This window comes from Lepidothrix coronata, unplaced genomic scaffold (genome assembly GCF_001604755.1).
Source record: "Lepidothrix coronata isolate B3197 unplaced genomic scaffold, Lepidothrix_coronata-1.0 Scaffold54, whole genome shotgun sequence".
NCBI classification, from domain to species: Eukaryota; Metazoa; Chordata; class Aves; order Passeriformes; family Pipridae; genus Lepidothrix; species Lepidothrix coronata.
In genome coordinates, this window is record NW_016690234.1 from 1,745,401 (window position 1) to 1,758,167 (window position 12,767).

The 12,767-nt window shown below is 63.9% G+C and overlaps 3 protein-coding genes across 4 annotated transcripts; 2 read left to right on the forward strand and 1 right to left on the reverse strand.

The window, feature by feature from the left end:
- Nucleotides 1-1,917: 1,917 nt before the first annotated feature.
- On the forward strand, nucleotides 1,918-5,046 carry HAS3 (hyaluronan synthase 3). Its single transcript, XM_017816253.1, has 4 exons — nucleotides 1,918-1,946; nucleotides 2,772-3,392; nucleotides 3,912-4,013; nucleotides 4,123-5,046. Exons 2-4 carry the CDS (start codon nucleotides 2,772-2,774, stop codon nucleotides 5,044-5,046), a joined length of 1,647 nt encoding a protein of 548 aa, XP_017671742.1. The 5' UTR covers nucleotides 1,918-1,946.
- Nucleotides 5,047-5,366: 320 nt separating this feature from the next.
- CHTF8 (chromosome transmission fidelity factor 8) lies at nucleotides 5,367-7,699 on the reverse strand. Of its 2 annotated transcripts, XM_017816257.1 has the most exons (4): nucleotides 7,667-7,699; nucleotides 7,149-7,188; nucleotides 6,936-7,053; nucleotides 5,367-6,861 (listed from the first exon to the last, which is right to left on the reverse strand). In XM_017816257.1, the coding sequence occupies exons 2-4, from the start codon at nucleotides 7,169-7,171 to the stop codon at nucleotides 6,646-6,648; spliced, it is 357 nt and encodes a 118-aa protein (XP_017671746.1). In that variant the 5' UTR covers nucleotides 7,172-7,188; nucleotides 7,667-7,699; the 3' UTR covers nucleotides 5,367-6,645. The 2 variants fall into 2 exon arrangements, with proteins under 2 accessions (XP_017671746.1, XP_017671745.1); XM_017816256.1 differs by lacking the exon at nucleotides 7,667-7,699 and having other exon boundaries at nucleotides 7,149-7,342.
- A 29-nt stretch (nucleotides 7,700-7,728) lies between these two features.
- Nucleotides 7,729-12,763, forward strand: UTP4 (UTP4, small subunit processome component). The gene is made up of 16 exons (XM_017816252.1): nucleotides 7,729-7,980; nucleotides 8,230-8,421; nucleotides 8,508-8,592; nucleotides 8,692-8,781; nucleotides 8,894-9,102; nucleotides 9,238-9,409; nucleotides 9,489-9,580; nucleotides 10,005-10,101; nucleotides 10,290-10,354; nucleotides 10,450-10,566; nucleotides 10,761-10,920; nucleotides 11,163-11,269; nucleotides 11,507-11,602; nucleotides 11,790-11,975; nucleotides 12,063-12,173; nucleotides 12,539-12,763. The coding sequence occupies exons 1-16, from the start codon at nucleotides 7,822-7,824 to the stop codon at nucleotides 12,653-12,655; spliced, it is 2,055 nt and encodes a 684-aa protein (XP_017671741.1). The 5' UTR covers nucleotides 7,729-7,821; the 3' UTR covers nucleotides 12,656-12,763.
- The last annotated feature ends 4 nt before the right edge of the window (nucleotides 12,764-12,767 follow it).

Sequence of the window (12,767 nt, forward strand, 5' to 3'; positions counted from 1 at the left end):
GTCTGGGACCAATGCTCACCACCATGTGCTTTGGGACACCCCAACATCGAGGTCACTCCCACCTCCAGTCAGGACAGCCCCCATGGGTGCTGCAGCACCACAGGCCTCATTCCTGCGCTGTGTGTTGCTGCACACCTACAGTGGTGGGGGAGCAGAGTCCTCAGGAGCCTAGCCCTTACCCTTCTTAATCCCCTGGCACCATGCAGCCCCAGCCCCTCCATGTACAACCCCAGGTGCCCATTTCCCAGCTGCCCTGTGCCATACCAGATACTGGGGGGAGTCTGGCACATCCCTTCCCTACCAGGCTGGGGGCCCTGAGCTGTGTCACCACCCCTGTGCTGTGCCATGCGATGTCCTGAGTGGCAGCAGGAGCACATTGTCCTCACTGGAGAGAGCAGCGGTGGCCAAGCGCTCCTTCTCACTCCTGGTGCTGTGTTGGACCACGGGCATGTACCAGGGTGCTGCTGTACCAGCTGTGCCTGTCCAGGGGCTGCCACAAGTGGTGGAGGATGAATTTGGAATGAAAAGTCTCTTTTGATGCCACTGACTGGACACTGTCTGGCCATCCTGCCTCTGGCAATAAGGACATGTCCTGCTTCTGGGAACAAGCTGTCTGGCTGTCTTGCCTCTGAGAGCAAGGATGTGTCCAGCTGTCCTGCTGCTGGAAGCAAAGCAATGGCTGTGCTGGGGATGGAGGTAGTTTGATTCCCACCTTGGACAGCCACAGGCACACCAAATGTGAGGGGTCCCTGATGAGGGCACAGGGAGGGCTGTGATGTGGGGACACACTACCCCTGTCCTCTGTCCCCCCTCCCCATAACTGGGCACCTGTTGCCACAGGGACCCTGACAGTACCACGGCAGTGGCACAGGCCACACCAGTCTGACCCCACCATGCTGGGCTTTGCACCCCTGCACCCCACTGCTGCCCTGTGGGAGCCCTGCCTGTAGTGCTGAGGGTCCCAGCACATCCCTGTCCCATTCATGGGCTCACCAGCTCCTCACCATCCGCTCCAGGTGTTAGGGAAGATCCCAGGGTGCTGGGGGTGTCATTCGAGGGGGACCTGCCTGCCCAGGATGCTCCCACTGGAGGGATTCCCTTCCCCAGCTCCCAGCACTCGGAGGCTCCGGGTCCAGTCCTGGTGTCACTTCGCACCCGGCTCCCAGCACAACAGGACACAACGGCCCGCGTTGGGGTGAGGAACCCGAAAGTGCTGGATTTAAGCCCAGAGCCAAAGCTGCAACTCCTATGGACTCAGAATGGCTTTTCCCGGAGCTGGCTGTCCCTTGCCATCAGCCCGGCACGGGAACATGGTGCTGCTGTCCCCGGGCTGACCCTGGTCCTGTCCTGGCACCCACCGGCCACAGGGACAGGGTGACACGGGTGGCTCATAGCCATGGCAGGACACGGTGGCACAGGGAGGTGACACGTGGGTGTCATAAGAGGGGCCCAAGAACGGGGCGGGGGGAAACAGAGTGACCGGTCCCTGGCCCGTGGCGCTGCGCCGGTGCCGGTACCGGCTGATGCCGGCGCCGGGTGATGCTGATGCCGGTTCCGGTGCAGCACTAGAGCAGCTGCCGGTGCTGCCGGTGCAGCAGCTGTACCGTGGTGCCTGTGATGATGCCCGTGTCGGTGCAGCACTGGTGCCGCTGATGCCGGTGCTGCCGGTGCCCCCGGTGCCGGTCATCACTCCCGCAGTGCGGGGCTGCGGCCGGTGCCAGGTGCTGCCAGTGCAGGGCCGGTCCCCGGTGGCTGCGGGCGGAGCCGGAGCCGGTGCCGATGCCGGTGCCGGGGGCGGTGCCGGCGGTGCCGGTGCCGGTGCCGGGCGGGGCCCCCGCGGGCTGCGGGCGGTGCCGGCCCCGTCGCGGTATAAAGGGGCCGCACGGGCCGGGCTGGGCGCACAACGGCGGCGGCGGGTGGGGAGCGGCGGTACCGGTACCTCCACGGTGAGTCCCGGCCCCTCCTTCTTCCTCCTGGCCCCGCTGGTCCGGCTCGGGGCTCTCCTGCAGCGCTGCGAGACCGGCGGCGGCACGGGGGGCTACGGGGTCGGAGGTAGCGGGTAGCCGGGAGCGCCGGGGGCTGCGGGACCGGGAGGAGTCAGGAGCGCCGGGGGCTGAGAGGCCCCGGGGGGGCTGCCCGGGGGCTCTGCCGGCGGCACGGGTGTTCCTGGGGCTGGCTCTGCGCCCTACCTGCACCCCCGCACGTGGTCGTGCACCCCCCGACATGCCCGCACCCCCTGCCTGCACCCGCGCCCTGGTGCAGCTCCGCAGTCCCGTCCTGCCCGCGCTGCCCGTCCCCGCGTCTCTATCTCGCCGCGGGGAGGGGGTCTAGGTGCTTCCACCCCCGCAGCCAGGGGTCCCGCCACAGGCGGTCGGGGTGGTGGGGGGCTCTGGGTGGCCGTGATTTCCTCGGGGACACCCTAGTCCCTGGCGTCCCTGTGCCCTTCCCTGTCCTCTAGCCCGGTCATCTCTTGGGAGCAGCCGTGCTCCCACTTGGCTGGACAGGGGGTGCTGGCACTGCCCACTGAGGGGTGCTCGGGACCTCCACACCTTGCCTGCCACCCTGCACAGTGGGGTGGTTGGGACCCTCATACTTCATCTGGCCCCATGGAGACACTGGGAAGGTGTCACCCCCAATCCGGTGACCAGCAAGGGACAGGGTGGCCACGGGGCAGCAGAGGAGCAGGGTCCCTCCACTTCTGTGTTATGGGGAGGCCTGGTGGGGAGTGTGTCCCCCTGTCCCTTCCCTGATGCTCTTTGGTGTTCCCCCAGATGCCAGGGAGCCTCTCCACGGCCCTGCGTGTCGTGGGGACCAGCCTCTTTGCCGTGGCGGTGCTGGGGGGAATCCTGGCTGCCTACGTCACAGGGTACCAGTTCATCCATACGGAGAAGCACTACCTCTCCTTTGGGCTCTACGGGGCCATCCTGGGGCTGCATCTCTTCATCCAGAGCCTCTTTGCCTTCCTGGAGCACCGGCGCATGCGGGGTGAGGGGCAGCTGGTGCGGCCGGGGCGCTCCGTGGCCCTTTGCATCGCTGCCTTCCAGGAGGATCCCGACTACCTGACGAAGTGCCTGCGCTCTGTCAAGCGGATCGCCTTCCCCGACCTCAAAGTGGTGATGGTGGTGGATGGAAATGGCCCTGATGACACCTACATGCTGGACATCTTCCATGACGTGATGGGCTCCGAGCACTCAGGCAGCTACATCTGGAGGAGCAACTTCCACGCACAGGGCGAGGGAGAGACGGAGGCCGGGCTGCGGGAAGGGCTGGCCCATGTCCAGGCGCTGGTGCGCAGCAACACCTACTCCTGCATCCTCCAGAAGTGGGGCGGGAAGCGGGAGGTGATGTACACGGCCTTCCGGGCGCTCGGAGACTCTGTGGACTACATCCAGGTGGATGCATGGGCTGGGGGGATGTGGGCAGGGAGTGTCCTGCCTGCATAGCTGGGCAGAGGGGCTGTGGGTGGGATGGGAGCAGCCCTGGGAGCCCACAGGAGCACTTGGGTGCCTGGATGTGGCCCCACGCACCGGCCCTGAGCCACTAGCACTGGAGCTGGGCGTGACTGGCACTGAAGTGGCCAAGGGGTCGAGCCCTCTCTGCAAGGGTGCCACATCACCTCCTCAGGATGTGCCCTGGCATGGTGTCACTGAGTGGGACAATGTGGCACAGCTCAGGGTCCTGGGTCCCCAGGGTGGCTGGGAGAGGTCCTCCATCAGTTCTGGGGAAGGGTGTCCTGGGGCAGTGGTGTCCAGGCACCACGGGGTGCTCCACTCCCTGCCATCGCCTGCCGGCCTCCAGGGCCCTGCCTGGTCTCGCCATCCATGGCTCGGGCTTGCCCGGCTGCGGGCTGGGCTGTTTGCCGGGTGCGTGTGGGCGGCGGGAGCGGGGCTCGACGTTCCCTCTGCCCCCAGGTGTGTGACTCAGACACGGTGCTGGACCCCGCCTGCACTGCCGAAATGCTCCGCATCCTGGAGGCCGACCCCCGTGTTGGCGGCGTCGGTGGTGATGTGCAGGTACCTACCTCGGTGTGAGGGAGGGCACCCCAGGGCGGCGAGGCGAGGGCAGGGCTGGGAATGCCGGGGGCTGCAGCAGTGCCGGAGCTCACATCCCTCCCCTCCCTAGATCCTGAACAAGTACGACTCGTGGCTCTCCTTCCTGAGCAGCGTGCGGTACTGGATGGCCTTCAACGTGGAGCGTGCGTGCCAGTCGTACTTCGGGTGCGTGCAGTGCATCAGTGGCCCCCTGGGCATGTACCGCAATGCCCTCCTGCAGCAGTTCCTCGAGGACTGGTACCACCAGACCTTCCTGGGCAGCAAGTGCAGCTTCGGGGATGACCGGCACCTCACCAACCGTGTGCTCAGCCTGGGCTACCAGACCAAGTACACGGCTCGCTCCAAGTGCCTGACGGAGACACCCACGCGGTACCTGCGCTGGCTCAACCAGCAGACCCGCTGGAGCAAGTCCTACTTTCGTGAGTGGCTCTACAATGCACTGTGGTTCCACAAGCATCACCTCTGGATGACCTATGAGTCGGTGGTCACTGGGTTCTTCCCCTTCTTCCTCATTGCCACCGTCATCCAGCTCTTCTACCGTGGTCGCATCTGGAACATCCTCCTGTTCCTGCTGACGGTGCAGCTGGTGGGTGTCATCAAGGCCACCTACGCCTGCTTCCTGCGTGGCAATGCCGAGATGATCTTCATGTCCCTCTATGCCCTCCTCTACATGTCCAGCCTGCTGCCCGCCAAGATCTTCGCCATCGCCACCATCAACAAGTCGGGCTGGGGCACCTCAGGGCGCCGCACCATTGTGGTGAACTTTGTGGGGCTGCTGCCAGTGTCGGTGTGGGTGGCAGTGCTGCTGGGTGGGCTGGCCTACACTGCCTACAGCCAGGACCTCTTCAGCGAGACTGAGGTGGTCTTCCTTATTTCAGGTGCCATCCTCTATGCCTGCTACTGGGTGGCCCTGCTCACCCTCTACCTGGCCATCGTTGCCCGCCGCTGTGGCAAGCGGGAGGAGCAGTGCGGGCTGGCCTTCACTGAGGTCTGACTGCAGGGTGGTGCCACATGCTGGGGGGTTCCTGTGTGCCAGAGCAATCATCCCCAGTCCCCTCTTCCCCCATCCTGGAGCTGGGATGGTAGAAGTGCCAGGTGCTGGGGTGTCCCTGTGTGCCAGAGCAACCACCCCAGATCCCCTCTTCCCCCATCCTGGAGCCACCAGGTGCTGGGCAGTGCTAGGATAACTACCCCCAGTCCCCTTTCCCATCCCAGAGCCAATGGGCAGCGCTGAGCGCTCCTACCCCTTGGCATTTCTCAGCAAATCTTGAAATCTTGCTAATTTTTTTATTAATATGTTTATTTTTTCCTTACCATTTCTCCATCCCAAACTGGCCGTGGAGAAGCCAAGCCAGGGCTGCCCATCACCCACCTGGGTGCTGCTGGCCACATCCCTGTTGTGCCCTATGGAGCATCCTGGTGCCGAGCGCTGCTGGCTGCGCTCCCCCCACCCCAATCCAGAATTTTCCACCTTTTGGTGCTTTTTATAGGGATTTCAGTCCCACCTCCACGGTGCTACAGCACTTCCCACCCCCAGGACACACCATCTCCATCTGGCATGGTGCCAGCACTGCTGGATTGTGCTGCCTTTGCTCCGCTGCTGCGTGCAGGCACGTACCCACGGGAAGCCCCTCCAGCCCTTTTTTTGGGGGGTCTGGCTGCTCCAGGAGGGCAGCAGGTCCCTTCAGCTTTGCCAAAGAGCCAATGGGGGAATCCTGGTGTGGAGAAACTGGGAAAATGGGGGGAGCTGTGGGTTGTGTGGAGCATTCCCCCCAAAGGGGCTGTGGTGGTGCTCTGGCAATTCATGGCCCCATCATTCCCACCCCACTGCCTTCTCAACAGTAGGAAGACACTGGGATTTAGGCAAGGTGCTTCCCAACCTTTCCCCTCCCAAGGGAATTGACCTCTGGGTCCTTTTTGTCAGGACTTGGATGAAAACCCCTTTCTACGATGGAGGTTTTAGCTGTTTTTTGTTTAACTTAATACAAGGTTTTTTAGACTTTTGTAGCTCTTTGGTATTGTCATGGATGGTTTGTAAATCTATTTATTTTTGAACCTGCCAGGGGGATTCTTTTCATATTTTAGGGGAAAAAAATGTTTTTATATCCTGATGGAGTTGTGGAAATAAAGACTCGCATCAAGGATGTGTGCTGTGTTTTGGGGAGGGTTCCTGGTCCCCCTGTCCTGATTTGAGGGAGACTGGGGCTGAGTCCCTGTCTGGCACTGGTGTCCTCACAGATGCAGGGAGGGGTAGAGGGGGAGATCTCCATGCTGGCATCTCTGTGGGTCCCTGGGAACTGCTGAGTCCAGGCACTGAGGGCAGCCCCCAGATAGGACATCCCTGCATGGGCTCACAGGAGGTCCCTGCCCCTCAGGACTCATGTCCCCTGGAGTGACCCACAGGGTCTGTGGTTCTCAGAAAAGCATCATTTTGAGGGGACAAGTGACCCAGGAAGGGCTCTGGGTGCCCAGACACAGAACCCATCACTTTGAGAGTTCCCTGTGCAGGACAGGGATGAGGTCCTCGATCTTTCTCCGTCCTTGCTGCTCTTCCCAGAAGCAGAATGAAGTTCACAGCCCGCATCCATCCCCCTCACACCTTCTTGGGCACGTGGGTGATGATGGGCTTGGGGCGGGTTTTGAAGAGCAGTTTGGTTTTGATGAGGGCGGAGACGGTGTAGTGCCCCTGTGGCTCCCCAGGGCTGGGCTGGGAGGCTCCTCCCTGCTTCACCAGCACAGCAAACGGCTTCTCCAGCTGCACCACCTTGCCATAGAGGATGTGGTGGCCCACGATGAGCACAGGGATGCCCTGGGGAGAGTGGAGGGTGAGGGTATGGTAGGGCCAGGCTGTCCACAGGGGGCCCCCAGTGCCACCTGCCTCACCTCACAGGTGTAGTGCAGATCTCCCAGGAGGCTCCCGGCCAGGCTCCCGCTCTGCCGGGGCTCCACCTCGCCCTGCAGCTCCACCAGTACCCACTGTGCCAGGCTCCCGGTGCCACCGCTGCGGGAGAGACAGAGGGGTCACCCGGGGGGGTCACCCGGGGCCTAGCCATGCCCCGGCACAGGGCTGCAGGGGCTGGACCCCAAGGGTCTCACCTGGAGATGACGATTTGCACCATGTCAGGTCCTGGGGGGGCTGCAGAGACACAGGCAGGGCATGGGGCAGGGCCTGCTACCCCTGGGGTCCCCAGGCTGAGCTCCTGCCCCTGGGCCCCACAGACGCCATGTCCAGATCCCAGACCTATTCCTTTCCCGGGCCCTCCAGCCATTCCCGGGCCCCACAGACCCCATAGATCCACCCATACGCCCCCCCCCCCCCCGCGGGCCCTGCAGCCCCCTCAGGCCCCACAGCCAGACCGCTGACCCATACCTTCCCCGGGGCTTGCAGCCCCCCCATGCCCACACTCCCCCTCCCGGTGCCCCGCAGCGCCCCGGTGCCGCCGCCCGGTTGCGCGGGGCGCTGGTGCCCTCCAGCGGCGCCGGTGCGGTGGGGCCGGGCCGGGGCCGCTGGACGGGGCCGTTCGGGGGCCGGGCCCCTCCCGTCCCTCCCCCCTCCGCCCAGTCCGGGCCGACCCCCTCCCCCTTCCCCCGCGCCGCTCCCGCCGCTCCCGCACCCGCCGCCGGCCGCGCGCGAATCTCCCGCCGCGCCGCCGCTTCCGCCTCCGGTCACGTGCGGCCCCGGGGCAGCCCCGGTTCCGGTGCCTCGCGCACGTGGGGCGGAGCGGGGCCGGGACCGGGATCGGGATCGGAGCGGGGCTGCCGGGGCGCGATGGGCGAGTTCGAGGTGCACCGGGTGCGGTTCTTCGGGCTGGTGCCCGCGGGCGTGCGCTGCCTCGCCTGCCAGCCCCGCGGCTCCCGCCTGGCTCTGGCCCGCACCGACGGCGCCGTCGAGGTGTACAACTTCGCCGCCAACTACTACCAGGAGAAGGTGAGGGCGCCGGCACGGGCCGAACCGGGCTGTGCTGGGCCTGTACCGAGCCGTACTGGGCTTTAGCGAGCTTGTACCGGCCCAGTACCGAGCCTGTACTGGGTCTGTACCGAGCCGAACCGGGCCATGCCGAGGCTGTACCGGGCTTTACTTGTCCCTGCCGATTCGCACCGGGCCGTACAGGGGCTGTACCGGGCTCTGTTGGGCCGCTCCGAGCCGTGCCGCGGTGTGACGCCCGTCCCTCCGCAGGTGATCCCCGGGCACGAGGCGCGGACGGTGGAGTCGCTGTGCTGGGCCACCGGGGACCGGCTGTTCGGGGCCGGGCTCAACGGGGACATCACCGAGTACGACCTGTCTCGGCTGAGCGCGGCCCGCGGGGCCGACGGCGGCGGGGGGCCCATCTGGAGCATGGCAGCCAACGGCACCGGCACCCAGCTGGCGGTGAGTCCCGTCGGGAACGGCACCGGGAGCAGCGGCGGGATGGGGGAATCCTCTTGTGCTGCCAGGCTGATCCCGACCTTCCACAGATCGGCTGTGAGGACGGTTCCGTTAAGATCTTCCAAGTCATTCCTGGAGGGATCCAGTTTGAGCGGAACCTGGACAGGCGGAAAGGTGAGCCCGGCAGCAGCACCACCCCTTTGTCCCCCCTGGTGTCCTGGTGACCAAGGGGCTGTGAGCCCGCGGGGTCACACCCGGAACTTCCCTCCCCAGGCCGTGTGCTGTGCCTGTCCTGGCACCCCTCGGACACCCACATCGTCGCCGGCTCCATTGACGTCTTCCGCGTCATCGATGTCACTTCAGGTACCTCCTGCCCTGGGGGTGACCCTGGCCTATCCTACAGCACTGCCAGCACCCACCGGCCCCCTGTGCTTGGGGGGATCCCTGGCCACCCTCAACTGTCCTCCATGTGCAGGTCAGACTGTACAGAGGATCATGGTGAACTACCACGTGGAAAAGGTGAAGCGCGAGTGCGTGGTCTGGGCCATCGCCCTCCTTTCCAGAGGCACTGTGGTCACCGCTGACTCCTTCGGGAGGGTACAGTTCTGGGACTGGCAGCAGGGCACATTGGCAGAGTCCCATACTGTCAGCACCTCGGCTGTGCTCTCGCTGGCTGTGGCAGAGGTTGGTGAGACCCCCATGTCCTCCCTCAGCTGACAGGGGCCCGTGGCAGGAGTTGCCGGGCTCGGTGCCTCCTGATGGTGCCCTCCCTCTCTTCCCAGTCTGCTCCCACAAACCCATTCCGGTTTTTGTCTCCAGAAGGAGGACAGCATTGTTGTGGGTACCTCAACTGGAGCCACCTACCAGCTGCAGCTGCTGCCGGTGAAGCTGGGTGGATCGGAGAAGCGCTGGGTGCGGACCAAGCCCTTCCAGCACCACAGCCATGATGTGCGGGCCGTGGCACACAGCCCCACCGCCCTCATCTCCGGGGGTAGGACTGCCAGGGGCACCGGGACAGGCTGGATCTCCCCTCCTGGTACCGGCTCAGCTGATCCCTCTTTGGCTTCCAGGCCTGGATGCCCAGCTGGTGATCCGCCCGCTGATGGAGAAGGTGCAGAAGAAGGGCTATGATACAGTGCTCCGAAAATTCACCTTTCCCCACGTGAGTGATGCTTAGAGTGGTGTCCTGTGGCTGGTGGGGTAGGTGGGCAGGGCTGGATCTTTCTGCAGGAGAAGCTGGACCTCCTTGTCCCTTTGGGTGCCCTCCTTTCTCTGATGGGGTCCCTTCCCTGCCCTTTGGGTCCCTTCCCTGGCCCTGGGTCCCTTCCCTGCCCTGTTGCGTCCCCTTCCTTGGACCTGGTACATCTGGAGGCTTCTGCCAAGAAGCAGCAGAAGTTAGCAAGTTGGTCTTGCTGGTCCTACCAGGTCTCCATTTCCAGGCTCCCATCCCATGGAGCCTGTTCTCCCCCACCTTGGAGTCTCCAGCACCCTAGGGTGTTCTGCTGGTGCCCCAGCCCGTTGTAACAGGCTGTGGATCCGTGACAGCCTGACCATTTCCATGACATCCTGCCTGTTCCTCCGCACAGCGACGCCTTGTCTCCTGTGCCAGGAAGGCCCGGCTGCTCCTCTTCCAGTTTTCCCAGCACCTGGAGCTCTGGAGACTTGGCTCCACTAGAGAGACTGGTGAGTCGCAGGTGTAGCTCTCCGGCATTGGCCCTGTGGCAGAGCCCATCTGCCCCAGAATTTTGGGATCGAGCTGTCCTGTACCTCAGGGAAGGGTCTGGTTATTCCCCCAAGGATCCCCAGCTGCCCAACAGGACCTCTGTGGTTTTCCCACCATCACTGATGCTCTGTGTGCTTTCTTGTCCCAGGAAAGGATGGCGAGGTCCTTCCCTTGTGCCGCATGCCCGAGCACCTCGTGCAGCTCAAGAGCAAGGTAGGGCTGAGCGGGGCAGGGGTCCGCCTCAGAGGGGGGCACGTGGTGGGCTCTGGGAGTCCCTTGGGCTCCTCTCAACCCTGCAGCATTCCCAGGGCCCGGAGCACATCTACTGCAGCTGTGTCTCACCCTGTGGCACCTGGCTTGGCTACTCCACCGCCTCCCGGTTCCACCTGTACCGCGTGCGCTGCGACGGCGTCAGCCTCAGGAAGGTCAGGAAGGGTGGAGGGGGCTGCAGGGTCACGGGAGGCTGGCATGGTCAGTGTCACAGTGATGACAGCAGTGGGTGGCAGCGGGGTCCTGGTGGGCTGGCGTGTCCCCGGGGGGTTGTCATGGCTGGTGTCACACGTAGGGAGCACTGGTGGCAGTGGGGTGGCTGCCAGGGCTGTGTTCTCCCCACTCCCAGGTCCCAAAAGTGCCCAAGCTGCTGCTTCCAGCCTACCAGCTCCAGTTCTCCGCCGACTCCAACAGCCTCTTCGTCGCCTCCACTCGAGGATCTGTCCACGTGCTCCAGCTGCTGGAGCCAGGGGGCTGCAAACACCTGCACACACTTCGGCCACCTTCAGGTGTGGGCTGAGGGGAGCTAGGGGGGAGCTGGGTGTCCCTGGGATCCATGTCCCCTCCCTGCTGTGGGTGCAGAGAGGAGTGTGTGTCCACCTTTCCTGTCGTAGTTGTGTGTGGGTCCTTCCTCTGGGTGTTTGAGCCACCCTCACGGCCTGGCACCAGGGGGTGGGGGGAACGTGGGTCTGGGTGTCCCCTGTGGAGATCTGAGGCTCCAGCACCCCTTACAGCTGGAGGGTCTCTACAGGGTGCTCTGAGGCTGTTTACCTGCTGGCACCAAGCGCAGACGGGCACTGGCTGGCAGCCGTCAGTGGGGACTGGGCCATCCATGTCTACAACCTGAAAAGCTTCAAGGTGGGTGCAGGAGTGACCCTCGCTACCCCCCTGCCTTGAGGGACAGGGGGCAGGAGGCTCAGCGGGCAGGGCCCCTCCCTGGGAGCCATCACTGTGGCCCCAGAGCAGGGCTGGGGTGGATGTCTGGGAATGGAGGTCAGAGGTGGCCCTGGGGGCTCCACTTTGGGGGTGGATGTGTGGGGAGGGGGATCAGAGGCAGCCCCAGTGGATCCCATCAGCACACTGTCCTTCCTGCAGCATCACTGCGTGGTGCCCACCTACAGCTGTGCAGTGTCAGCCCTCGCCATCCACCCCAGCACCAACAACCTTGTAATTGCCTACTCGGACCAACAGGTAGGAGCTCTCCTGGTTCAGCTCTCATGTCCCTGGTCCTCTCCCTGCCCTCAGGGCTTTCCAGACTGGCTCCGGGGCCCATCTGGCTGTTGCTGGAGCTGGAGCTGCCCCTGTGCTGGTGTGGGGGTGATGTCAGGCAGGAGCAGACCCCCTGAGCTGCCCTGTGTTCCCCCTTGTGCCTGTGCAGCTGGTGGAGTTCAGCATCCCTGAGCAGCAGTACACGGCCTGGAGCCGCACGGTGCAGAGACGGGGGCTGCATCGCTGCTGGCTGGAGCGGGACACGCCCATCACCCACATCACCTTCAACCCCAAGAATCCCTCACACATCCTTCTCCATGACACCTACTTGTTCTGCGTCCTGGACAAGTCCCTGGTGAGCCTGGGAGTGCCCAGGGCACATCCCTGAGGGAGGGGTGGTGGCCTGGGCAGTGCTGACCTGGGTCATACCTGGTCCCCACAGCCCCTGCCCGATGACAGCACCCCCCTGATGAACCAGAGCACCCTGAAACAGCTTCCGGAGACAGCCAGGAAGCGGCAGCTCCACGCCTTCAAGATCTGCAAGAAGTTCCAGGTGGGTGATGGTGTTGAGGAGCCGGGTCAAGAGGGTGTTCAGGACATGGAGAGGGACTTTGGACAGGGGCCTGGAGTGACAGGGCAAGTGTGAGTGGCTTCACTGACAGAGAACAGGGTTAGATGGGATATTTGGAAGGAATTCTTCTCTGTGAGGGGGGTGAGGCCCTCGCACAGGTTGCCCAGAGAAGCTGTGGCTACCCCATCCCTAGAAGTGTCCAAGGCCAGATTGGATGGGGCTTAGAGCAACCTGGTCAAGTGGAAGGTATCGCTGCCCATAGCAGGAGGTGAAACAAGATGGGCTTTAAGGTCCCTTCTCACCCAAACCCTTCCATGATTCTTTGATTCCCACCTCCTGCCCTGCAGCCCCTGCTCTTTGCGGATCTGCTGGATGAGAACTCCCTGGTTGTGGTGGAACGACCCATCATGGACTTCAAAACCCAGCTGCCTCTGCCTGTCCAACAGAAGAAATTCGGCACCTGAGAGCAGAACAAGCTGCTCCGGCCTCAGGAGCTGTCTCTGTGTTGCTTTCCTGGGACACTGTAGGAATTTTCTTAGGGTGCTGTCAGAATAAAACCTCTCTGTTCTGTACATC